Source organism: Zootoca vivipara, chromosome 6, assembly GCF_963506605.1.
Source record: "Zootoca vivipara chromosome 6, rZooViv1.1, whole genome shotgun sequence".
Classification (NCBI taxonomy): Eukaryota; Metazoa; Chordata; class Lepidosauria; order Squamata; family Lacertidae; genus Zootoca; species Zootoca vivipara.
Window position 1 is genome coordinate 38,775,274 of NC_083281.1, and position 25,307 is coordinate 38,800,580.

Below are 25,307 nucleotides of genomic sequence, written 5' to 3' on the forward strand. Positions count from 1 at the left end.
CATGAAGGCCCAGCATCAATATCTGATATCCTAGCGCTCACCAGAGCCCATCAGAGCTAACATCTGCCCTCCATGGCTGCTGACTGGATCTGCAACCTGCCATCTAAATTTCCCACAACACTCTGCCATTATCAGAGTTCAGTGACTCTTTCCAGCCAGGCTAATTGGGGGGGGGGCATGGCCTGTGGGGAGAGGACGTGGCTGGGGAAGAGGTGTGGCCTGGGGAAAGTCCAAACTGTGAGGCAAATGGAGGCCTCGAGGGTGTGGCATTTGGCCCACCTCTGCCTTGGGGCTGATGGGAGTTGCAGTACAAAACACCTAGAGGGAGCCAGGTTGGCAAGAACTGTTCTGTTGTATTCTGTCTCAGAATTTCTATCCCTCCACATCCAGCCTGCTTATATGTTCCCTAGGTGGCGAGCTAAAAGCGATAATAATATACATTCATTAAAACGGTTTTTAAAAGCTGAACAAGAGGCCATATCGTTTTAGACAAATATATGGAGGAGAAGGTCTGTTAGTTAGTGACTATTATGCATGATGGCTAAGTGGGGCCTCCAGCTGCAGAGGCAGCCTACCTCTGAATACCAGGTGCAAATGGTGGGGGAGGCTGTTGCCTTCATGCTGGGTTTGCAAGATTCCTGGAAGGATCTGGCTATAAGCAGGAAGGTGGCAGAGTGTTTGTTTCAGATATATATTCAGATTGCAAGACTTCCACAAAATACTCTCCTTCTTTTTGCCTAAGGGACTTGTTGGATGAAATGAAAACCACACCGTTTCCTTGTAATGTAATATGTCCCAGGAGTGAGGAAGGGTGTGTGTGTGTGTGTGTGTGTAGGCAGGGCTGGCTCTGGCTATGCACTACATTGCTTTATCTCATCTGTCTGCTTTCCTCCCTCTTTATTCCTTGGTCTTCGCCCCAGTAGCTGCCAAGCGGGTCCTGTGGCTGGAGAAGGAGGAGAAGGCTCGGGTGCTGCGTGAAAAGCAACTGGAGGAGCGGAGGCGTCGACTGGAGGAGCAGCGGGTTCGTGCCGAGAAGCGGCGAGCTGTGCTGGAGGAACGCCAGCGTCAAAAGCTGGAGAAGAACAAGGTGGGCTTGGGGTGGCTTGGGAGCAGGAAGGGAGGCAGGCAGAGGGGAGGAGAGCCAGTGACAAGGCACATGAAGAGGCAAGCTGCGGGTTGCAGTGCAACTGCCAGGCAGCAGGAAATGGAATTGCATAGGACAGGGGTAGCTATTAACCTGTGGTTCTCTACAAATGCATGTTGAACTACAGCTTTCTTCCAAAATAATAATGATACAAAACCAATACAGTGGACGCTCGGGTTGTGAATGTGATCCGTGCAGGAGGCACGTTTGCAACCTGCAGCGTTTGCAACCTGCGCCTGCACATGTGCAGGTTGCAATTCGGCGCTTCTGTGCATGCACAAAGCATGATTTAGCACTTACGCGCATGTGCTGAAACCCGGAAGTAACCCGTTCTGGTACTTCCAGGTTCGGTGCGGAGCGCAACCTGAAGCGGCTGTATCCCGGGGTATGACTGTAGTATGATAATAATACAGAGAAACAGTGTTTTCAGCAGCATTAAGCAGCAAAATATCTCTGTTATAATTCTATTCTCCAGAGATCTGAATTAATTATTTTGACACCTTCAAAGCCTTTTAGTGGTCTGTGGTTTGGAGGGAGACTTTTCAGTGGGTGGGGGGCACATTGCTTATGAAATACCTTTTCCAAAAAGGTAAACCAGGCAACTTCATATCCACCTAGAGATCTTGGGGAAGGGTTTTTGTCTCCTCCATCCAAACCCTCACCTCCAAGGCTCTGAAATGGCAGCTGAAGGTTTCGTGTCTCTCACAGAACGTAGAAAGCTGCCTTATCTTGAGTCAGGCCATTGGTCCATCTTGCTCAGTATTGCCTACACAGGCTGGCAGAGGCTTTCCCAGGATTCAGGTGCTAGTCAGATGCTATGGAGATGCCAGGGATTGAACCAGGGACCTTCTGCACACAACAGCACCCCCTGCCCCATAGATGATACAAGGCTTGTTTTTACAGGGTAGGCCTTGTACAGTCAAAGCAATGGTCCACCTAGCTTAGTACTGTCTATGCTGACTGGCAGCAGCTCTCTAGGGATTCAGACAGAGGCTCCATCCTTCCTGACTCCTCCCCTTTCCCCTTCTTCACCAGGAGCGTTATGAAGCTGCCATCCAGCGCTCAACAAAGAAAACCTGGGCTGAAATCCGGCAGCACCGGTGGTCATGGGCTGGTGCCCTACACCATGGTTCCCCTGCTCACAAGGATGGTGAGTGGAGACACCTGGCACATGTGCATCTTTGTGTGGGCACAGACATGCATCCACTGGGGTGGGGAGCCAATAAATAAGTGCATGTAGGCTAACCAGAGTGAGCTTAATAGGATCACTAATGGTAGCATGGGGGGAGTGGGGCTCAGTGCTTTTGCACATGCATGCGCTTGACCAAGAAGGGGCCTTTGCATGCTGATTTGTAATTAGATTGATTGCAAACCAGCCCTTCTTGCATGGGGGCAGCTGGCCTTTTCTTTGCAGCTTGCTAGCCAGTGGATGCTCTGGCGTGGTAACTGGTGTTGGATGCGCTGGTGTGGTGACTCCCCTTCCTTGCCTCCGGGCTATTCAGAACCTCCCACATCTGTTTTTTCACTTGTTTGCATTTTCTGGACATCAGGTTTTTCTGGACAACGCAGGTCGTCTTGGGGCTGGGCACTGAGGCACGTGATGCTGTTGGCTCAATTGATTTAGTCCACAGGCACTGGCAGCACAAGCTTAGGTGCAAGGCTTTTGTGTAATTCAGGGCACAAACATATAAGGGCGCAGTATCTGCAGTGGAATTTTCCATCCCAAGAAGCTAAGATTTGTGATTGAAGATGGTTTTGAGCGCTTATGATTGTGGAGAAGAGCTTGCGAGAGAGTATGCAGTTTGTTATGCAGGCTTAGCAGGGCTCCCTGCAGACAGCGGACAAGACAATAATCAAAGCTTGCGTGGTCACCTGTGGTGAGTAACGATTCCCTCCAGGCAATCAGATGGGGAAGCTTGCTAAAATCAGTTTTTATTTTCTTCCGGGCCTTGAATGATTAGCATAGCTGTATCTGGACAGGCAAGCAAGTGAAAATGTTTGTGGACTAGTAATATTATTGCAGTGCTCAGTTTGGTTTTGAACTCTGAAGTCCTGAGTGGGCTGGGACTAAACCTCCTCCTCCTAATTAGCATTATAAGCACTTTAGAGTGTTCGAAGCACTTTACATGTATTATGGTTTTGGAATCCTTATAGCAGCCTTGTAAGGTAGGTCTGTTGGCCATGACAGCTGTTAAATGGAACCCCCATGATCAGGGGCAGTATACCTCTGAGTACCAGAGTCTGGAAACAGACCTTAGGGGAGAGGGCTGTTGCATTCATGCCTGCTTGTGGGCTTCTTGGAGGCACCTGATTCGTCGCTGTGGGAAACAGGATGCTGGATTTGAATTACCTTTGGCCTGATCCAGTGGGGCTTGCTTTACTTTCTTATGTAGCTCAGTGTTACTGTCCTAGCTGGGAGAGAGGAAGTGGCTTGCCTAAAGTCAGCTCAGTGAGTTTATTGCAAGGGCAAAATTCAATCTGGGCACTTCCTGACAAACAACTCAGTCTCCTCTCCTCTCAAGAGAGATCCTCTTCCTATAGAAGCCCTCAGATCAGGAACTGGGGTCCCTCCTCCCAAGTCCTATATTTTTACTTGGTTATAGGGCAACGGTTGTGGCCTCTTCTGTTTGGTTCCACCCCTAAGAATCTTTCTTTCATGAATGGAACCTCAAACAATGCAAACTTTTAAAAACAATTCCATATGCAACCATGTGCATGGAGTTGTTCTTAAATGTTTGCTTTGTTTTATATATAGAACTGTTTTTAACTGATGTGATACATTTCTTGTTTTACCGTTGTTAACTGTGTGTGTGTGTGTGTGTGTGTGTGTGTGTGTGTGTGTGTGTGAAGGACGGGTAAGAAATCTCATAAATAAGTTTTCAAACACTTCGGCTTTTCAGAAAGACCCAAATCATCTAATATTTCAACAGGCATTGGGCTGCTTATGAGTCTCACTTGAGGTTTTATGTATATGTGGATTAATGTAGTGTATTTATTTAATTGGATTCCTTTCCTTTTTATAGTTTTGGTATCACAGAGTATGTTTCAAATTTTATTAGCTGTGTTCGGTTTTGAGGTAGGACAGGTCACTTGTCCAAATAAATAACTAAATACCTTTCTGAAATGATAGGTACTAGGGTTCATGCCTGCTGAGAAACTAGCCCTTCAACCTGGATGTTCTTACCCTTAGTCCTCGATGGACTGAGGTTGGTTGATGGGTGGTTACAATGGTGGCAGAAGGACGCTTTATACATGTTTTAAGTACCTCTTTTAACATTATTTATGTGCTTGTTTGTGACTTTTGTGGCTGAGCAGGGGATCAGTACCCTGTCTCCCCTACTCCAAGACCACAACCGTTATGGCTCATGGTGACCGGCTAAGAGCTTGATCATCTGCATGTCTTTTCCACTGGATTGTAATGACTTCTCATTGTGCCCTGGTTGTAATCTACACCTAGTGCTGTTTGGTTGTGTGACTCTGTACAGGACAGCTCTTCTTCCAAGGCAGGAGGCATACCTTCTCCAAATTGCAGTTTGTTATGACAAGTGTGACCTGCTTCTCCTTCTGAGACAACCTTCCCCTCCTTCTGAGACAACCTTCCCACTTTAGGGACCCACAGGCTGCTAGTTTGCAACTCCCATCCTTCCTTGCCATTGGTTGTGCTGGCCGGGGCTGGTATATTGTCCAAGAGGATCTGAGAATCCAAGGTTGGGGAACCTGATCTTAGAGGAATGCTTCCATCTAGAGCTCCAGCCAGTCTGAAATGTGAGCTTTGTTCTCACTGGGGAGGACTGCATTTTGCAAAAAGAGGACAAATCACATATTTTCCTTCCTCTGTTTTCCCCTGATAGAGCTAGAAGGGTTTGAGTCAGCATCTTAGGCATTTTACAGCTCCGGGATACTCATTGAAAGCTGTTAAGGTAGGTGTGGGGAACCCTTGGCCCCCTAAATCTTGCTAAACTATAATTTCCACAATCCCTAGCCATGTGTGCTGGAGCTGAGGTGAGTTGTAGTTCAGCAGAATCTGGAGGGCCACAGGTTCTCCATCCCTGCTAACAGAGGAGTGAGAGGGGGGAAACAAGTCATTGTGGAACTTTCTCTCATGGGGCTGCATCATAATTCCTTCAAGCAAACTATGCAACAAATTTAATATTTTACTAGCATGAGCTACAACTATCTCACATTCATATATACCCAGATACTCTTTTATTTCCCACTATCTCCTATCAAATTGCTGAGGGCCTGTCCAAATGCCATAGAAATCTTTGTCTGTCAGAAATTTGCCTCAGGGTTTACCTCAGAAAATGCAACCAACTGGGGCACCTGCAGCTCCAGGGCTTTGCCATCTCTGTGGACTCTTGAAAAGGTACTAGATTTTAACAAAAGTTGTTGGACCTCAGTTGATCTTATCCATTAATTTCAGGTATGACTAACATTGCATCTGACCCTATATGTTTTGGCATCAGGCTTACACCAGTTCTGTCCTTCCCCAGAATCAATGAAAGGCCTACTGAGTGGCAGGTAACTTGGTTGCCATGGCAGTGAACATGGGCTGGTGGGCTTCTGATGGTAGTGGCAGGAGTGGAAGGCCAGGCAAAAACTAACTCCCAGTATCTACTGAACTATTATAACATCTTAATAGTAGGGGTACCAACAACTGCTAAATATTGAGAAGGAAGATCCAGCTATCTTTTGAGGTGTATGGTTACCTATTCAGGCCTGAACCTCAGCATTGTTGCTTCAGAATGGAGATTCCTTCCTTGGAAAACCACAAATCTTGCCATTTTGATTCGAAGCGTCTTGATTGTTTTCAGCCCAGTTTGTTGTTTGGTGTCTGAGCCTAAAGAGGGACACACTTGTGGTTGGGCACAGCTATTTACTGTACCACAGTCTGGCCTCCATCTTGTATTCACTGTGATAATGGAAATGTTTCATAACAGCATTCAGGGATGCTAGGAACCTGGTATTTAAAATCTGCTACTAAGGTCCCACCCTATATGTACTAATCATGGCAGCTTGATGGGACCTGATTTCTATAAAAGTGCAGCAGGAGCAGGCTATAAATCGGTGCCTGCACTTCCTGCTTTGGATGTAGAAGGAAAGGGTACTAGGCTCTTTATATCAGTGTTTCTCAACCAGTGTGCCTCCAGATGTTTTGGGACTACAACTCCCATCATCCCGAGCTAGCAAGACCAGTGGTCAGGAATGATGGGAGTTGTAGTCCCAAAACATCTGGAGGCACACTGGTTGAGAAACACTGCTTTATATCTTACCAAACAGGGCGTTTTTGTGTCACAAAACCCAGGACGTACTGCTTTCCTGGAGCTGTATACTCTCAGACAGTGAATGTGTCAACCCTCCTTGTGTCAGGCTGAGCTGTGCCTTGGCATGCCATTGAACAAGGTGTGGTTGTGCTGTGGATCAGCACATGAACAGGTGGTGCTGGTCTTGTACCCTTGCAGACATGACACAAGATGGTGCAAGCTGGCGATCCAAGCACCACACTCCGAAACCCCTCCACCAAATGTCTCCGTTCCTTTCCTGCTCCTTCCACTGCATGACCTTTTGCCCTCTGCCGCTGCATGCTAGCATGTCCGTCACTTCCCACCCCCACCGCCCTTAACACCCGTGTGTCTTTTCCCTCTCGTAGGTGCGGGCAGGTGCTCCCTCTCTGCCGTAAATCTCCCCAAACATGTGGACTCTATAATCAACAAGCGCCTCTCCAAATCTTCCGCCACTCTCTGGAACTCGCCCAGTAGAAGTAAGAGACCCCTTGGGGCACCCAGCAGTGCCAGGGTGAGGGAGGGCAAGGGCGATACTGATTTAAAACCTGTATCCATTCCTATCCCATTGGCCAAGGGCTGGCGAACACGTTTAAAGCAATTAGTATTATTATTTTAAGATACCTATAACACCACAAGAGTTTGGGTAGCAATTCTGCCCAAGCACAGAAGTACAGAATTTGGTATTCAGCAAAGAATTCAGCATTGTAAGGACCTCAGCTTTAATCCTTTTTTAAATGCAAGTTTCTAGCCCTCCTTTGTGAACATGGCTCCTGAACGGCAGGGTATGCAATAGGGAAAGTAAACGGGTAGATCTGGGTGATAGGCAGAGTGATAGAGACCCTGTTGTGCCCACATATCTGCAGTGTGTGGAGGAGGAGGAGGAGGAGAGATTGTGTGTGAACATTAGGAGAAAGATGATGACAGTAATAAGAGCCATTTGACAATGGAACCGAGAGTCTAGATAAAATAGAGCTGGTGGGCTGTCCCTCGGTGGCAGTCTTCAAGGAGAGCTTGGACCAAGTCATGTGCCGGGAAGGCTCTCATTCTGGACTTCCTGCAACCAACTCTGATTCTGAGGAAACAAACCACTCCCCTTATGCCACTCCCCCAAATAATCATGGGAACTGTAGTTTGTTAAGGGCGCTGAGAGTTGTTAGGATATCCCTATTCCTCCCAAGGAGCTACAGTTCCCAGAGTGGTTTAACAAACTATTGCTTTTCCCAGAGAACACAGAGTAAGTGCCTTGGTGCTAGGCTCCATGCAAGACGATGGGGCACAAGGCAGCCAGGTGCTGGATTTGGGCTGGGAGAGGTTCTGAGTAGGCAACATGCTCAGCTGTACCTCTTCTGCAACATTAGGTTGCACCTTTTAACTGGCAATATTACTGTAATGTGCTGCTTTCACAGCCCAGCCCCTATGCTGCATTACTAACACTGGTCTACTCTCCAAGGTTGTTCTAAACTGTTCTTACTCTTCACTTCAGCCTAACTTCAACCTGCAATATTAACACTGGACTACATTGTAAAGGCTGTTACTTGAACACTTGCTTTTCAGCTATATTCTTGCCGTATTAGTCGCTCCTTTCCTATTTCCTATAGCTAATCCTAGGTTTGACGCCAGATAATATAACCAGCCCTGGTCTGAGTGATCCTTCCTTCCTGCCTGTCTGCCTTCCATTTTTTTAAAGTAAAAAATAGATACAGATACCACCAAATATACCAAAATCATTGAAAACAAAACAAACAAACAAAAATCATTGAAAACAAATAAATACTATAACAGCAGCATTTAAAAGAAATGCGATAAGAATAGCAATATTCAAAATCAACCAATTGGTTGGATAATAGTAAATCAGTTAAAATCCTGCCCTTTGAAAGGCAAGCAAGGATGGAGCCAGGCAGGTGTTCATGGGGAGAGTGTTCCACAATCTAGGTGTTCCTGCATCAGGGATGGAGACCCTGTGGCCCTCCAGGTGTAGGATGTCCAGCTATCATGGTCGATGGCCACAAAATCTAGGTCAGATTGGCGGGGAAGTGGTTAAAGATGGAAGAAGCCAGAATTGAGGATGAGTAATATGGATGGAGGTGGAGATGCTAACCAGGTGTTGGGACATCTGTGGCATTGAGCCATCCAGACTCTTGCTTGCTGGCGAGGGGAACAGTTAAGAAACTTGGTTTTCATATAGTGCTTTCTGGGTATTCAAAATGGTTCATGCATACTATCACAGTTTCCTTACAAGACGCTTGTCCCCATATTTCAGATCAGGTGGGTTGGCCTGAGGTTAAGAAATTAGGGCTTTTCAATAGCCTACCTGATTAGCTTGTGGCACAGAAGTGCTGCCTGGGGCTGATGGAATTTGTAGTCCAAAACATCTGGAGGGCAATGGGTTGGAGAAGGCTTGTCTATTTTATCCCAGTAATGCCAAGTGTGAGTGCCACTGGCTCCCCAAGGGTCTCAGCTAGAGGTTGGGCAGTTACTTGAGCCTTTCCACCCCAATGAACTTTTAGCTGCCATCTGCACAGTGGCATCCTTGGAATAATTGGCCGTGGTCAATGTCAGGAGATGTCAGGAATGAGTCCATGCAAAACAAGCATACGTGACCACTAGTGCCCTCTGCAGAAGAACCTCTCCAACACACACACACACACACACACACACACACAGAGAGAGAGAGAGAGAGAGAGAGAGAGAGAGAGAGAGAGAGAGAGAGAGAGAGAGCTGACTTGCCACTGATCTTGGACACAGTGCTGAGATATACTTGCTCCACTTACTGCTCTTTCTACGCCCTTCTCTCTTTCTCTCTGTGCTGCAAAGGATAGTATTTTCCCCCCTAGATGTTTTGTTTCCTAGTTGCTTAGTGATGATTAAAAATACCCTGGCCATCTGAACAAGATTCCGGAAAAGGCTAAGTGAACAGCAGAGTGAGGAGAGGCCTGTGTCTGAGTCAAGAGGGACCTGCAAAGAGAACCATTAGCCTCAGAGGGATTGTCCATGTGGAATGTAGGGTAGGGTGTGGTCCCCCCCCCAGTGGAGAAGGGGCTTTTCCCAGAGAAGAGCAGCATCCCATTCAAGGCTTTGAAAAATATATTTGTGTTATTTGTTACTCCTCTCTACCCCAACCCCAAAATTCCTCTGTTTCAAGTGATCGTTGAGACGTGTCTCAATTTTATCTGATTTAATATAATCCTTTTTTAAAAAACAACAACACATGTTATACTGTAAGCTTGGTACAGGAAGCAATTCCTACAATATCTGATAACACAAAGATGAAATACCCCACACAAAAAGTTATGTGGTATTATTTAAAGTGAATTAAAATCTACCTAACTGTGACCATTGAAAATAAGATTTTCTTTCTGGAATATGCTTGCATCCTGTTGCGGGATATGTCATGCCCATGCTTAAGCTATATACCTTTTGCTTCCTCCCCCTCTTTGATACTGCAAACATCACATTTGTCAATATTGTGACTTGCTGCCTACTGGCTCAATCCATACACTGAAGACTTGTATCAGGTGCTCCTGGTCCAAATCTTAATACGTGTCAATATCGTTTGCCAAATTGTCTGCCTTGCCCAGAAAGTCAACTTGTCACTGCAGAAAGTCAACACATAGTCAATGCAGAGTCCTTTTACTCCAGAGGGGAGGGGGGTTTGCCTTTGGTTAGTTTCTCAACCAAGTGGGCCTAAGTACAAGCCCTGCATCTGGCAGACACCTTTCTTGCCTTCTGAACTGTTCCTCTGCAACCAGCCCTCCATATTGCTTAGGAGACAAAATGCCTTATACTGTACTAGGTAGCCCCTGGCCTACTTTTGAGGAGAAAGTGGTTCCGGAGTTTGTGCCCTGTTTGGAAGTCAGCGGGAAGCAAACAACGAAATGGCGCCAAGACTCCCCTCAACTGAGAGCTGGAGCCTGAAGCTGGGCCTTGCAGAGTTGTTGAAACTGGAACTAGCAGGTCTTGGCCTAACTCGGAGCATTTTGTCTCCCTTTCCCCCACCAGATCGTAGCCTACCGCTCAGCCCCTGGGAGAGCAGCATTGTGGACCGACTCATGACACCAACACTGTCTTTCTTGGCACGCAGCCGGAGTGCGGTGACACTTGCCGGCAACGGCAAAGACCAGGGTAAGTGGGAGCAGATGAGGGAACTGAAATGATATTGAGGGGGAGGATTTGTCCCATCTCTGGTTCAACACTATCGCGACCGGGTGGGGATGGGTTGTTTTTTACCAGGGTAGAAGAGCAAATGGCACCACTCACCCGCCCACCCACCCTCCAAGTCAAGGTGATTTGTACCCTCAAGACCAACCAAGCCATTCTCTCAACACTGGCAGAAACAAGAACAAAGACAGTGATAAATTACATAATTTAATGATATTTGTGACACCTAAAATCCGCTGCCTGAGGCAGCTGCCTCACTCTGCCTAATGGTAGAGCTGGCCTTGATGCAGCACCTTTGCTGTTCTGCTAAACCCCTCTGTAAGTCCCACACTTTGAATCCTCCACCCTCTTCTTATAAGCATGTAACCCCCCTCCCCTTCACCCCATTTAATTGGTGGGAGAAAGAGGCACCCTTTTACTACTAACCATTGTGCCAATGAGTATGAAAGACAACTAGCATTTCATTTGTTTCCACCCAGCTCTCATCTGTATTCATTTACAAAACTTGTATCCCAACTTCCCTTTAAAAAAAAAGAAGAAAAAAAGAAGCAACCTCCAGGTGGCTTACAATCTGAAAGCAGGAACAGAACATCATTAATTAAAACAAAATAAAATCAGTGCTACAGTGTAGCAAGGATAAAACAGTAGCATAATGAAGAGTATCAGCCAGGTGAATTTAGCATGATTCATCAGTATTTCTAAAGCAGCTGTATTAGTACTTCATATTTCAGAATGAGATATTTTAGAAGCAAAATTAAGGAATGCTGATTATGCTTAGCTTGCCCTGTTTTCAGAACATTGGACTCAGCTACATTAGTAAAGAAACAGTGATTTGAATGCACTATAAACATGCAACACCAGATAGCGCCAGAGAGCAGGAAATTTTGAAACATGATTTTCCAGAAAGGTTTTTTTTCTTTTGTTATAACGATCTAATTTCTGACTTATTTATAGGGTGTCCATCCCCCCCACCCCATAGGTCTAGATCCACCCATTGTCTGTAAAGGTTGTGACTGGGAACAAAGTAGTATCTCTGTATTGTTAGATTTCATTTACAGACTTCTATTTGCAAATAGTTTTATCTTTCAGTGGGACAGCACCTGTGCTTTGGAACTCCCTGCCTATTGACACTAGGCAGGTGCCCACATTCTATTGATTTAGATGCCTGCTGAAAACTTATTTTTATTTCAGCAGCCCTACCCAGGCATACAATTTACTTATCTGTGTTTGTTTTGTGTGTGCATGCGTATATGTTTTTTGGTATCAGCTGTTCTTTATCTACAAATGTATTATGTATTTCTCTTAGTGCATTTTGTGATTAAGCAGTTTATAAATCTTTCTAAATAAATAAAATACTCTTGGGCCTTCTTGTGCTCTGCTCTCTGGCTGGCCTATTGACAACTCCTCTCTCTCCTGTCCCAGCAGTACCCGTGTGCCCCCGCTCAGCCTCTGCCAGCCCCCTCAGCCCCTGCAACAACCAGCGCCTGCATCATCGCTGCTCAGAGCGACGGCGGCCGGCAACCAGCAGCCCTGATGTGACACCCCGGCGCAAGGCTGAGGCCTCCCCTGTGAGTGACTGTGTGCTCTTTCTCTCTCCCCACCCCCATTCCCACCACTGATGAGCCACCTATGCCCATGCCTGTGACATAGGATGCTCTTTGAACATTTTGTATTTGAGCCTGACTATCGTTGTCTTTGTTGGTGCTTCTACCAATCGCCCACCCCCTCTACCCTGCCTCACATCCTCAGAAAAAGAAGGAGAAGAAGGATAAAGATCGGGAAAACGCCCAAGAGAAAAACGCCCTAGCTCTTCGCAAACGCAAGTCTATGCCGTCATGCCAGCCTCGCCAGCCGCACACACCTGAGAACAGGTAGGAGGAGCTCCTAGGGGTGTGTGTGCGGTTCTGCTACTGCATCTTCACTTGAGATTTGACAGATCTTAGTTTAGCACTGCCAAGCAGGGCTCTCTGCATCAGCCTTTGCAGCAGGGCTGTTCCCTACCTATCCTCAGGAACAACAGGACAGTAGTCGTGGTTACCTTTTATTAGGCACGGGGAACCTCAGGCTCAGGAGCCAAAAGCTGCCCTCCAGACCCCTCTGTCTGGCCCTTGAGACTATTCTCCAACTCTCCTCCTCCTCAGGCCACACTGCTGACTAGCCATGGTCTACACTCCCCTTCTGCTGGGCTTGACTTTATTCTTGACATGTAACAATGGCTCTTGCTTGCTTGGATGAATGGACAGTATAGGCCTCTTGACATTTTTGGGTGGCCTACTAGAATCACACCCATTGTCCCACCGCCACCTGGAAGGCAACCCGTGAGGGAATGTGGCCACCAAGCTAAAAAAGCTCCCCCAGTTCTGCTATTAGGCTGTGGCAACATACTGAGTGAACTAGGAATAAGTGCGCATTTGCCCTCACTGGTTCTTGGTAATTTGGGCCTAGCCTGGTATCAGGTCAGCAGGACAGTGCTGGTTGGCTGGTAAGTTGCAGCAGCTTTTCCTTTCCCATCTGACTCCCATCCTGTATGTATTTGTGTTCCAGCAGCCCAGGCCCCAAGCCCAGGCCTGCATCTCCAGCTGTTGCCAAGCAACGCCCAGCCTCACCTAGCACAGGCCCTGGTTCTCCACATCGGGCAGGCCTGAATCGCAGCGCTCAGTCCTCGCCCAAAGTGCGGCCTCGCAGGGAGCACGAAGGGCAGCCAAAGGTCCGTGAACGGAAGGATGAGCAGAAGGAACGAGGGTCAGCCTCCCCAGCTCCAAGTGAGACCCCCAAGGTCACAGGGAGCAGCGAAACAGCGCAAGGTGGGGCCTTATGGGCTGGAGTGTAGTGCAAACCTTGTGTGTCTCCAGGAGAATGGCCTCCAGTATGCTGTAAAATGTCTTAGTGCTCCAGAGCGATATCCTGGTCTCCATTGTGGAGGGGTTTTAAGTGAAGGTTTTCTCCTCTTCTTAGGGAGGTGTTCTAACCACATATTGGTATTCTGCTGACATTTGAAAAGACACTGGCATTTCCTTGGTCCCTTGAACAAATCCTGTTTCAATTGCTGTGTTGTTTTAAATAAGATTGATTTATGGCATATCTTAATTGCTGTTTTTATTGTTTATTATGAATGTTTTTATAGCAAGTAAAATTTATATCTTGCCCTTCCTCCAAAGGAGCTCAGAGTGGCAAATATGTCAGTACTAAAACAATACAATTAAAACTTCTAAAAAGTGTTTAAAGAGCCTTCTAAAACCAGGTGAAAACTCCTAAAAACCATCACCTCCTCTCCAAACTAATAAATTCAGGGTTGCCAGGGACAGGTCTTTCAGCCACCCAATGCCTGAGTAAACAGGAATGTTTTTAAATTCCTCCTAAAAGGAGGCAGACAACCTGGGAAGCACCACCAAGAAGGCCCTGTGTTGCATTTCACTGCCAGCTGGGCAGCTTCCCAGTGGGGGCACCACCAACAATTATTGCAATGTTTTAATGGGATTGTTTCATTGTGTGTTTTAATTATGAATGTTTCTGTTTTTAGTTATTGTGTAACTAATACACAAAATTTCATGCTTTCTAAACTGCCTGGAAGGCTACTCTGCCACTAAGCAGTGCATAAATTAAAATTCAGTGAAGATGACAATGTGTTTGGGGCTCTGCAGATGCTGCCACTCCCTCTGGGGCTGCGAGTCCAGTGCCAGCTCCTCCTCCTCCAACTCCAGGCAAACCCATGGCAGGCACCACAGACCGAGAGGAAGCTGCCCGGCTCTTGGCTGAGAAACGGCGCCAGGCACGGGAGCAGCGGGAACGAGAGGAGCAAGAGCGCAGGGAGCAGGAGGAGCAGAAGCGGTGAGTCCCTGGGTTGAGATTGATCAGCCATTTAGACATTCAGGTTTCTAGACCTTATGATGTGTGTTGTGCAGGTGGAGCATAAACATAAAGCTGGTGAAATCCTAGAATCCCAGATGAAGCTGAGGCATAAGAGGCATTAAGCCCCCCACTTCCCTTGGAGGCAATGTTTTGCTGGCATGTTGTCCCCACAACCCACCTGTCTTTTGGTCTCCATGTTGTTGCCTCTTCCCTTTCCACCAAATTCTTGTGCAAAGTTTTCAGTTTCTTTTGAGGGGGAATTGGAAGCAGAATAAATAAATGCAAACATCTCCATTAGGCTGCAAGATGTGGGCTTTGTTGGCAAATCATTTAGGAGTTTTCAGCAGAGAATTTGGATTCATGTTGTGCACATGCAACAGGTTGAGTGAGGGCTTGGTTTAGCTTTATTAAATTTGTTCATTGGCATCCTACAACCAAAAGAAGCTCCAAAACAACTTGCAGAAAGAGAAACAAAACATTCAAGTACAAGCAATGGCAGTGTATCCTGTAAAATAATACAAATATACTAAAAGTGTCCCTCCAATTAGAAGCAAATACAGCCACACCTCTCCAAAACAAATGTCAACACCACAAAATAGCAACTGAAAGCCAAAATCATTATTGTTCTCCAGATAGGGTAAAGGTAAAGGGACCCCTGACCATTAGGTCCAGTCATGACCGACTCTGGGCTTGCGCGCTCATCTCGTATTATTGGCCAAGGGAGCCGGCGTATAGCTTCCAGGTCATGTGGCCAGCATGACAAAGCCACTTCTGGCAAACCAGAGCAGCACATGGAAACGCCGTTTACCTTCCCGCTGTAGCGGTTCCTATTTATCTACTTGCATTTTTGACGTGCTTTCGAACTGCTAGGTTGGCAGGAGCTGGGACCAAGCAACGGGAGCTCACCCCGTCACAGGGATTCGAACCGCCGACCTTCTGATCAGCAAGCCCTAGGCTCAGTGGTTTAGCCCACAGCGCCACCTGGGTCCCACGTTCTCCAGATGCCTGTGATTAAATAAATATGTGCCAGGCAAACCTCCCTGGGGAGAGCATTCCATAATTGGGGCAAGGGGTGGGGCTTTGACAGAAAAGGCTTGTTCTCTTATTGCCACCCTCCATCTCTTGAAGGGGGCACACTGAGAATCCTGAGGGATGTTTCACTCGTGTTTAGCTTGCAAACCTGTTTTCAGGCCCTTGAATGATAATAAGGCAGTGCATTTGACCACGTGTATATTCCATCATTGTCCAGATCTCTGGAATTAGGGCAACATCTTCCCAGAGCAGGGGATGTGGCTTCCAGGCAGCCCAGTCTTAGCATAATATCAGATCCCATTTGCTGAAGGGCAGAACACCTGCTTTTCATACAGATCTCAGGTTCAATATCCGGTATCCCTAGGTAAGGCTGGGAGAGACCTCATCTGAAATCCTGGAGAGCCACTATCCATCAGTGTAAAGCAGGGCCAGCCCACCCATGAGGCAAAGTGAAGCAACTGCCTTAGGCAGCAGGATCCAGAAAGGCAGCAGATACCAATGTGGATCTTTCTCCCCACCCTCCTTGTTTCTGATGTAGATCTTCACTCACCCCTTTTTCCCTGGCAGGGAGGAAGGTGCCATTTTGTGGTTCGCCTCAGGTGTCAAAATGTCTTGGGCCAGCCCTGGTGTAAACAATATACTAAGCTAAGTGGACCAGTGGCCAGACTCCATATAAGGCAACTTCCTATGTTCTCCCCATGGAAGTGGGAGGGTGGATGGGCCCGAAGCAGCTGTTGTAATGGTGGTGTTTGGTACCCTTAGGCGCCTAGCAGAGGAGCGGGCTCAGCAGGATGCCAAAGAACGGCTACAGCAACAGGCTGAGCTCGCCAGGTTGGAGGAAGAGCGGCAGCGGCAGGAGGAGCAGCGAGCCCAGCAGGAGGAGCGCGAGGCCCAGGATCGGGCCCGAGCTGAGGAGGAAGAGCAAGAACGGCTGCAGAAACAAGTGTGTTTGCTGGGTTTTTTTTTTGTTGCTTCTCAGGGGCTGCAAGAAACAATATAAAGCAGTTCTAAACAGTTTTAAAAACTTACAGTTAAAAAAATTACCTCAAGGTAGGGATGGGAGAGACCCTGTCTGAAGTCCCGAAGAGCCACTGCCTGTCAGTGTAAGCCAATGGTCCGGTCTACAGTAGAGCAGGGCTGGCCCTATCATTGGGGAAACTAAGATGGCCGCCTCAGGTGGTAAATGCTGGAGGGCAGGCAGGGGTTGGCAAGATGTTGGAGAGCAAGGCATCATGTGGCCTATGCTGCACCTCCTATGCTAGGTAGGCCACAGACTGCTATGGGGCACTTTGATAGTTTAAACCTAAATTTTATGGTCTGTGCTTGAATCCCTCCAGCAAAATAACACCATGCTAAAGGCAACCCAAGACTCAAGTGCCAGTCTGGTCATACTTGGTACATGAAATTGTGTGTGGACATTTTTGCCTCAGATGACAGAATGTCTTGGACTGGGGCTGTAATGCAGGGTTGGTGTGCTTTTCAAGGGAGAGGGCGCTTTCAGGCACTTTGGGGCATTTTAGGGAATTAGACAGGATGGAGAAGTACTGCCATCTAGTGGTAGCAAACATTTTCTTGGATGGAAATTACGTTTTGATTCCATATGAATTTGGGGGGGTGGGTCCCTGCAATTTCTCTCTTTGATTACTGTGTTGAGCCCCATGTCCCTGGCAAGCAAATTAGGATAGGCACAATTGAAGTGCACACACTTGCTGGGATTTAACTAGCAAATTCAGGTTGCATGATTTGTTTTGACGCTCTTGCACAACGAAACCTGCTTCCACAGAAAAACCAGACTTTTGCGATAAGGAAAGTAACAGAAAACTGCACTGGAAAGTGTAGGATAACAGTTGATAAATGCTATGCTGTATAACCTCCCTGCAAACAAATCAGGATAAATACTCAATAAATAGCCAACATCGTCTAACCTCCCCACAAACTTCATGCAAACAAATTGGGGTGAGTGCTTAACCAGAATTTTCAGCGCTGGTTCAATATATAGTGGGTGCCTTCCGTCCCCCTGGAGTTACGATACTGCTACTGTGCAAAGCAGATATGTTAATGCTTCCTAATTTTAAAACCTCATGCAGTAATTTTTTATGTTTTAATTTTTATAGGTCATGTTCTGTGCTTTCAGTCTTGTTCTAATCCCCTGGTGTACATTGTAAAGGCCTTTGGCTATATACAATAAATAGATTGGCATTCCTTTCACTCTGGAGTTAGACCAGGAATGTCCCCAGTTGCCCCCTTTCCAGATGTTCCCATCACCTCTTGCTTAGTGGCTGGGCAGGTAACTTCACCCAAATGTATGAACTTCTCCTCCTGTTGGCTGCAGAGGGAGGAAGCAGAGGCCCGTGCACGCGAGGAGGCCGAGCGCCAGCGGGTGGAGCGTGAAAAGCATTTCCAGCGGGAAGAACAAGAGCGGCTGGAGCGGAAGAAGGTGGGTGTGCCTTTCTCTGCAGGGGTGTGTGTGGGGTGGCTGAACAGCCCAGATTGGCTGGATAGGCGGAAGAAAGAGAGAAGGCAGCCGGTCCTGCACTATTGCAAAATGCAAAGTGATCACTTGTACACTACAAGCAAAGGCTTACACTGCTTGTATATTGAAGCTTCCTCCCACTCCCAGTTGGCACCCGTGGCTGGCAAATGTTTGAACAGGGACAATGTCTGACAACCTTCTTCCTCTTTCTGTCTGCAGCGGTTGGAAGAGATCATGAAGAGGACACGAAAAGCAGATGGAGCTGATGCCAAGGTGAGTCATTCTCCAGAAAACAGGTCAGGGATGGTGTCTTTTTATTTAATTTATGTCTTGCCGTTCTTCCATCATGGACCCCAAGGCTGCATACGTGTGGTTCTCACAAGGTCTCCCATCCAAGCACTGACCAGACCTTGACCTGCTTAACTTCAGCAAAGCCTCAGGTGTCTTCATGCTCCATGCCTGGCTTGCCCTTAAGCAGGTGGTGAGCCACTGTTTGCTGGGTCAAGGGACTTTGGTACCTGAAGCAGAGCATGCAGTTGGCAGCCCTCATTATTAATGATACACCAACTGCTCTTGCACAACACCTCTGTGTGTTTCTATGGTACTTTTGCAGGAGGGCTTTTTGGATCTGACCTCAGTGCAACCCATAATCTGCCATCTCATGGTCAGACACTCTCTGGGCCCTTGAGCTCTTCATCCCAGGGACCTTTGCAGGACCTCCTGGAAGGCAAGGCGGGCCTACTTCTACCCCAGGAAACAAAACAGGCCAAGCTTAACTTCTCCAGTGTGCTTGTTCCAGACCTGCTTTCTCCGTGGCCTCTGGGACAGGATGACAGTACAGTAGTCAATCAATCAGATTTATTTGGTCATCACAAAAATACAAAGCCAGTGTGGGCTGTAGGCAGGGCAGGTCCTCAGAGTACCCCATTGTAATCTATTGGACATGACTAACTTAGTTCCATTTATTTCAGTGGGTCTACTCAAGAGTTAAATTTAGTTAGAAGTACATTTCACTAGAACAGTGGTTCCCAAGAGGTGGTTCGCGGACCCCCAGGGGTCCGCAAGCTATGCCAGAGGGGTCCGCAAGATGCTATTAGAATAAAAAAATATATTAAATATATTTCGTATGATAACAGATTTTTTGTTTTGGCCGCTTCCTGCATGAGCAGAGTCTAGCGCAAAACTAGAATTAGATAGAGGCAGTAGTTCTGCTGTATGCCGTTAGGTGGCGCTTTACAAACACTACTGTTTTGCAAAGAGGCAGCGCACACATTCTACTAACGCTCACCTCCCTAAGATGCTTTGCGTGTGTCGGCTTCATTTGTGCGCTACTGCGCAGGTACCCTGTTGTCTCCATTCCCCTCCCTCCTCCCTGGCCCGCGCTGCCTCCCTGGCGCGCGCTGCGGTCGGATTTCAGAGTGAAAGTTTCAAGTTTGGAACCTAATATTTCAGAAATAATGGACTCAAAGGACAGATTTAACTCATCTCATTAAGAACTGAAAATTAAAACTAACTGTATACTGATGGAGTACTCTGTTGTAACTGTAAAAAACGTATAAATATAAAATATAAAAAGACTCTTAATTTGGCTCTCACTTTTTAATTTTAGGATTAGGAATTAATGGGGGTCCTTGTCACAATAGCGGCTCGATGAGGGGTCCTCGAGAAAATTTTGTTGGGAACCCCTGCACTAGAAGTTTATTTTAGCATTGTTGGTCTCCAGCACGCAGGACCTGCCCCCCACCCCACCCCACCCCGGATCCATGTTGTACAGTGAAATTGCATCTGGTCCTTTGAGCTGCTAAAACAACACAGGAGCCTTATATGTAGTGTATTTATCCCTATCCATGAACAAATACAGTAACAGATTTTCTCCCTCTTATTGCCTGGAGAATCAAGCAAATTTAACTGTTGGCATTTGTTTTTGCAGAAGAAAGACAACAAGAAACTTGTGAATGGAAAGGAAGGGAAACAAGAGGGCGAGGCAGACACAGGTGAGAACTATCCCTTGTACCGGATGCTCTGCTAATTCTAAAAGTGCACGATCACAGGCTGGTTTTGGAATCTGGCCCCCTGCAGTTCTGAATCCAGGTCCTAACTCCACAATAGTGCCCACTCTCTAGTCAGCTATGTTTTGTCCATGTTGTGTCCATAACAAATAGTCAAGGACAAGGAGGAGAGGGAGCTGCAGTCACAGGTAGCAAAGACCTGACTTGCAAGCATCTGGACATAGACAGTGACATGGGCTTGACCAGGAAGAGGGCGTAACTTGACCAAAGAAGTCTTTGTAGCACTTCCAAGCAATTGAAAGGTTTTTGTAGCAAACGAGTTGTTGCCTGTGTTGAAGCCTGAGGCCACCTCAGAGGGCTGCATGGCTGAGGTCTCTGTCCCTGGATTCAAAGGCCTCTTGCGGCCCATAACAACCTCTTTCCCTACATTCCCAGATGGAGAAAAGCGCCCTGGAAGCCTTCCCAAGGAAGAGGAGCTGCCCGAGATGCAGGCGTCAAGTCCAGCCAGTCATAAGGGGCCAGCCCTTGAGGGGACCCAGCACAGGTACCACCTACAGCAGAAGTCACATGTTCTTAGCTCAAGTTGGTGCCAGTTCCTCTGTTACAGGAGCAGCATAGTTGCTACTTCCCTGAGATCCTTCCTACACCAAAATGAAAGAATGTGTACATGGCAGGCCAGGGGGAGAAGGGATCTCGTGTGCGAAGGACCACCAGGGGCAGAAGCATCTATAGTGCTACTCTTCCCCAGGGATTCCTGTCCTTCTTCCTCATGGTTGTGTGACCTGTGGCGTTTGTGGGAAGCAGAATAAACCAAGCAACAGAGAGGGATTTAAAACACATTGCCAGGAGATGGTTTATTATAGCCGTGCCCAAGATGTTTTGGGCTACAATTCTCATCAGCAGGCTGATGAGAATTGCAATCCAAAACAACTGGAGGGCACTAGGTTGGGAAAGGGTGGTTTATTGTAACACAGACACCAAGCCCAACGTTCCTTGGATCACCAGAACCTTTATCTGGGGTAACTTGCTTTAAGACTAGATGCTCTCACATGGTCGTGCCTAGGAAATTTCAGGGGGGGGGGGCAAAAGCATTTGTAAGAGTTGTGCTTTTCCCATGGTGCAGTGTCTGCATATTCTGCCCACTACTGAATACATTATTCAGAATACACAATTCTGAATACTTTCCTTTAAGAAAAAAACAGGTTACTAGTCCTTATGGTTGCAGATAGGCCAAAAAATAAGTGGACAGTGCTTGGTGTAATCTCAGAACCTTGTGTGTGTGTGTGTGTGCGCGCGCCTGCCTTACCAGGAGCAGAGCAGATTATGCAGTGTATGCAACTTGAGGAGGGCTTGATCATGATTGCAATTTTCCACTCTCTGTGGTACAGGATTTTCTTCTTTTTTTGTTGTACACTGCCACCTGCCCACCTTGCTTTCTTCTTCTTCCCTGTTTGAGACAGGCCTTTGCTTGCCACATCTCCGTTTGACACCCTCTCCTCTCTTTTGGTTGCAGCTGTCCTGTGGCTCCTGCCCTGTCCTTGGTAAACGGCCTGCAGCCCAGCAAGCACGAGAACGGCTTTTCCTCCCCCAAGGAGCCCAGCGGACGGGAGCACTCGGTGAGCCCCGGGCTGAGCATGGCTGGCGAGCCCATCCTGCCTTTTTCCAACAAGGAGCCCTTCCTCAGCAAGGCGGTAGCCAAGCCCCCACAGATCACAGGTGAGAGGCTGCCCCTTCTTTGTCCCCCCTCTCGATCACCAGCAAAGTTCAGGAGCTTTAAGCAAGTCAAAGGGCGTGCATCATATGCAAAAAACTGGCCCAACAAATCCCCTGAATAGAGGCAGTAGCAGGCAGGCAAATGGTCTGGAAGTCAGTGCAGAGGATGTGAACTTTTATTGGGATCAAACGGTCTTTAAGGTGCCATGGGCCCAAGTTGTTCAGGGCTTTGTGAATTAGCACATAACCGTTGAACCTGGCCTAGTGGTAAACATGGTCCATCTAACGCAGCATTGCCTCTTACACTGATTCCAGAAGCCCAGGCTTCTTGATGCTTTTGAAAAGCCGTAATCAGTTCCTAAATGGCAGGAGCTAAGCAGATGTTTTTGGCCGATTCTTTTTTGGAGGGAGGAGGCAGGCTAGAAGATCCTTTGCAGCTCTTCCAAGTCGCTCTGATCCCCTTTTAACTTCTTTGTCTCCTGCAGAAGTTCTGTAAAGCAGCGACATCACCCTCCCCCACCCCAAAGGATGGGTGCAAACAAGGTGCCAACTCCAGGCTAGCTCTAACCAGAAGATCAGCCCAAGGCTCCCCACCCTGCAAGGATCGAGGAGGTGTCAGGAGCCAGGCTGGGGGCGGCCCAGCCCCACGGACTCTTCTCTTTTCTCTTACTGTTCTCATTTTATGATTATGATTATTTTTTTTAATATGCACCTTATCAGACTGACCCTCAACCCATAGCTCATCCCAGACGATATAATCACATAGTTATTTAACTGGCTGGGTACAAAGGATGTTAATAATGTACATAAACTTCAGTGTTAGCATGGGATTACGCAAGCAGTTACCTCTGTGGTATCACTGCCCCAAAACATGTATTCATGGGAGATGCCTTTGGTGGGTTACTTTTTTTAAAATGTGGGCTGAGTCATGGCAGGGGAGATTGGATCCCTTGTACACGGTTGGGGTCTGTGTGCAAGAGTGAGTGTGTGAGTGTGTGTGTGTCTGCCTGTTACATCCAATGGAAAGCGTCTAGATTTCTAATTTAAACTCTCACTATTGGTCCCAGCCAGAATACCTGCAGGATTGTGTGTGTGTGTGTGTGTGTGTGTGTGTGTGTGTGTGCACCCTTAGCCACTCAACAACTGCCGTTGTCCTACACACTGTGCTTTTTTTGGGTGCTGCTGTTTCTGTGTGTGTATGTGTTTCGTGCGTGTGATGGCTGGGGCTGTGTTTTGCTCAGTCATTGTGACAGTATTATGCATCTGAACAACCTTTTGTGGACAATAAAATGGAGAAATGGCAGGTGACATCTTTTCTTTGGGCTGAATGTTTACAGGCTGTGCTGGGTTTGCCCGCTGGAAGGACTGGGACAGTAAGCAACCTCATGCCACCTCAAGGATGGTTTACTCCTACAGTTTACAGTGGTTTGGAGCTATGGGACAGGAGCCAGGCAATTCAGTAATTCAATAGTAATTCAGACCCTGAAGACAGGTAAAGAGAAGCAGATGGAATAGTATGCACACAGCCTTAGTAACTTTGATGCTCTGATGGTCAGTTTAGACACTTACCAGAATCAAGTTTCCTGAACAGTATCACTTCAGGATGAAGAGGAGAAGGAAGTGGAACTTTTCTGGAGTTTTCGGGGGGGGGGTGTTACTAAATATACAAAAAGATACAGTGGTGCCTTGCGCAACGAAAAACTCGCAAGACGAAAGCGTTTTGCGATGTTTTTGGTGACTCGCAAGACGAAGTTTTCTATGGTCGCGACTCGCAAGACGAAATTATCGCAAGATGAAGCGCCTTGCGGAACAAATTACTTTCGTCACCACTGTACTAGTCTCCTCCAAAGTTTGGTCAAGAATCTGAATCTAGGATGGTGCTATGCAGAGGAAATCTCTCAATTGCTGGGCTGACCAGCAAGCACACCGAGTGCATCCCCATCTGCACGCCTTATTTTCTCTTCTATAACTGAACGGCTGCCATTAATTCCTGAGGAACAATGTATAATAATAGAATGCACTGGAGGAGAATGGTTCCTCCACTGCCAGGAGCATCATGGGGTCGGGGGAGAGAGAGCAATGCCTCCTCCTCAAGCGTAAGGCAATGTACAGTAAATAAATTGCATTAGACACACGAACCACAAACCTAACAATAAGCAGCACAAGAAAACCCAGACGACCACCAACTGACTAAAAACCCATCAGAAGCTTGCTAGAGGAGAGGGAGATGCCACTTGCATGAGAGCCTGGCAGAGAGCCAGCAGGATCCCTACAAAGAAATACCTAAGGAGAAGAAGCCGCTAAAGTTTCACCTTTTCCTCCACACCTTCCAGAGGAATCAAAACCTGATAAGCCCAAGTGGCTGAAACGGGGTGGTGCAGTGGAAATTGTGTGCATGCAGCGTGGGAGTCGGGGAGAGCCCCCCTCCCACACCTGTTGCCATTGGCAGAGGCTGCTGTCTATTGATGGCCCTGCCGTCCCCTCCTGGGGACTTCTTAATATAGGGTTGCCAAAATCTCAAAAATGGTTTTGAGCTATTTTTAGGAAATTTGCCAAAAATTTACACTTCCAACATGGGTTGCCATACATCAGGATTTTCCTGGACATTTCAGTGATTTTCCACCCGGGCACTGTTTTCAACTGCCAAATCCCGCTATGTCCAGGAAATTGCAGACATATGTCAACCCTACTTAATAGAGCTTTCCTGCACTAGCACAAAGAGCATCTGCAGGTGGGAGAAGTTGGGATAGGGAAGCTGGAATCCTGATTTTAGTTCTGCAAGCGGCCTTGTGAGCTCAGTTTGCAAGGTTCTTGTTACTGTTAGAGAAGTGAAGAGGATGGTTTCAAAGAAATTTTTTTCCTCCTCTTTTTTATAACCCTAGTCAGGGTGAGGGGTGCAATTTCTCCAGCAGGCCACATCATATTTGCATTGCCTGCCGGCTGAAACTCTTGATGCAGTGCTGAATGTGAGGTGGTTTCACCATTGGTGGTTCTGGATGTTCCCATTTCTCTGCATTGATTGTTTGGAGCACCAGCTGAGCTCTTCAAATGAGCTCTCATCTCTTCTCCATCCCGGGTGGTTTCAGACCTTGAGATCTAATTGATACCTGGAAATACCCAAGTAGTTTCCGTGCTGGGGAGAAAAGCTGCAATGGTAACAGTTCTACAAGTTTGGGTTCAACATCTAGATGAAATTGGCTTCTGTTTTTCAAGCAGGAAAAAAAAGGTTTGCATTTTGAGCAGCAGCTGGAGACAGCAACCTTAAAAGAATAATCCTAAACATGAATTGGAAACCAGTGTGACTTGCTTGGGAGCAAATGTATTTCGGAGCAAGGTTCTAGTGTGAAATACAGAGATGGTTCCTCTCATGAGTCCCAGCCAGTAGGGCCAGTTCTCGTCAGGAGCGATGGGAAGGCTACAGATTACACATCCTGACTCAATCCATTTTGGCTCTTGCATCCCTATGCAGGTCACTGAAGTGAGAGGCCACTGAATCTCTTGATTTGTAATTAACTCATCCTTTCTAGGCTTGCTTTGAGTTACTTTCTAGAGGTAGATGCTGGCATCTCCAAAGGTTGGTTGGTGCCTGTACACTTGATGCTATGCTGCCTTGCGCATGTGTCTAGCGCCCCCTTGGGGACTAC

General features: G+C 47.2%; 1 protein-coding gene across 8 annotated transcripts in view; it reads left to right on the forward strand.

Moving 5' to 3' along the window:
* The window catches only part of MAP7D1 (MAP7 domain containing 1), a 62,138-nt gene extending 39,172 nt beyond the window's left edge, over positions 1–22,966 (forward strand). For 3 of the 8 annotated variants that reach the window (XM_060275829.1, XM_035117767.2, XM_060275830.1), the window contains 15 exons: positions 921–1,087; positions 2,180–2,294; positions 6,795–6,905; positions 10,429–10,551; positions 12,010–12,155; positions 12,337–12,458; positions 13,132–13,391; positions 14,229–14,415; positions 16,231–16,411; positions 17,801–17,905; positions 18,161–18,214; positions 19,872–19,935; positions 20,386–20,494; positions 21,464–21,666; positions 22,149–22,966. In XM_060275829.1, coding sequence (XP_060131812.1) covers positions 921–1,087; positions 2,180–2,294; positions 6,795–6,905; positions 10,429–10,551; positions 12,010–12,155; positions 12,337–12,458; positions 13,132–13,391; positions 14,229–14,415; positions 16,231–16,411; positions 17,801–17,905; positions 18,161–18,214; positions 19,872–19,935; positions 20,386–20,494; positions 21,464–21,666; positions 22,149–22,159 — 1,958 coding nt within the window. In that variant the 3' untranslated portion in view covers positions 22,160–22,966. The remainder of the gene's footprint in view (positions 1–920; positions 1,088–2,179; positions 2,295–6,794; positions 6,906–10,428; positions 10,552–12,009; positions 12,156–12,336; positions 12,459–13,131; positions 13,392–14,228; positions 14,416–16,230; positions 16,412–17,800; positions 17,906–18,160; positions 18,215–19,871; positions 19,936–20,385; positions 20,495–21,463; positions 21,667–22,148) is intronic. The other 5 variants (XM_060275825.1, XM_060275824.1, XM_060275826.1 and 2 more) reach the window with 5 other exon arrangements.
* The last annotated feature ends 2,341 nt before the right edge of the window (positions 22,967–25,307 follow it).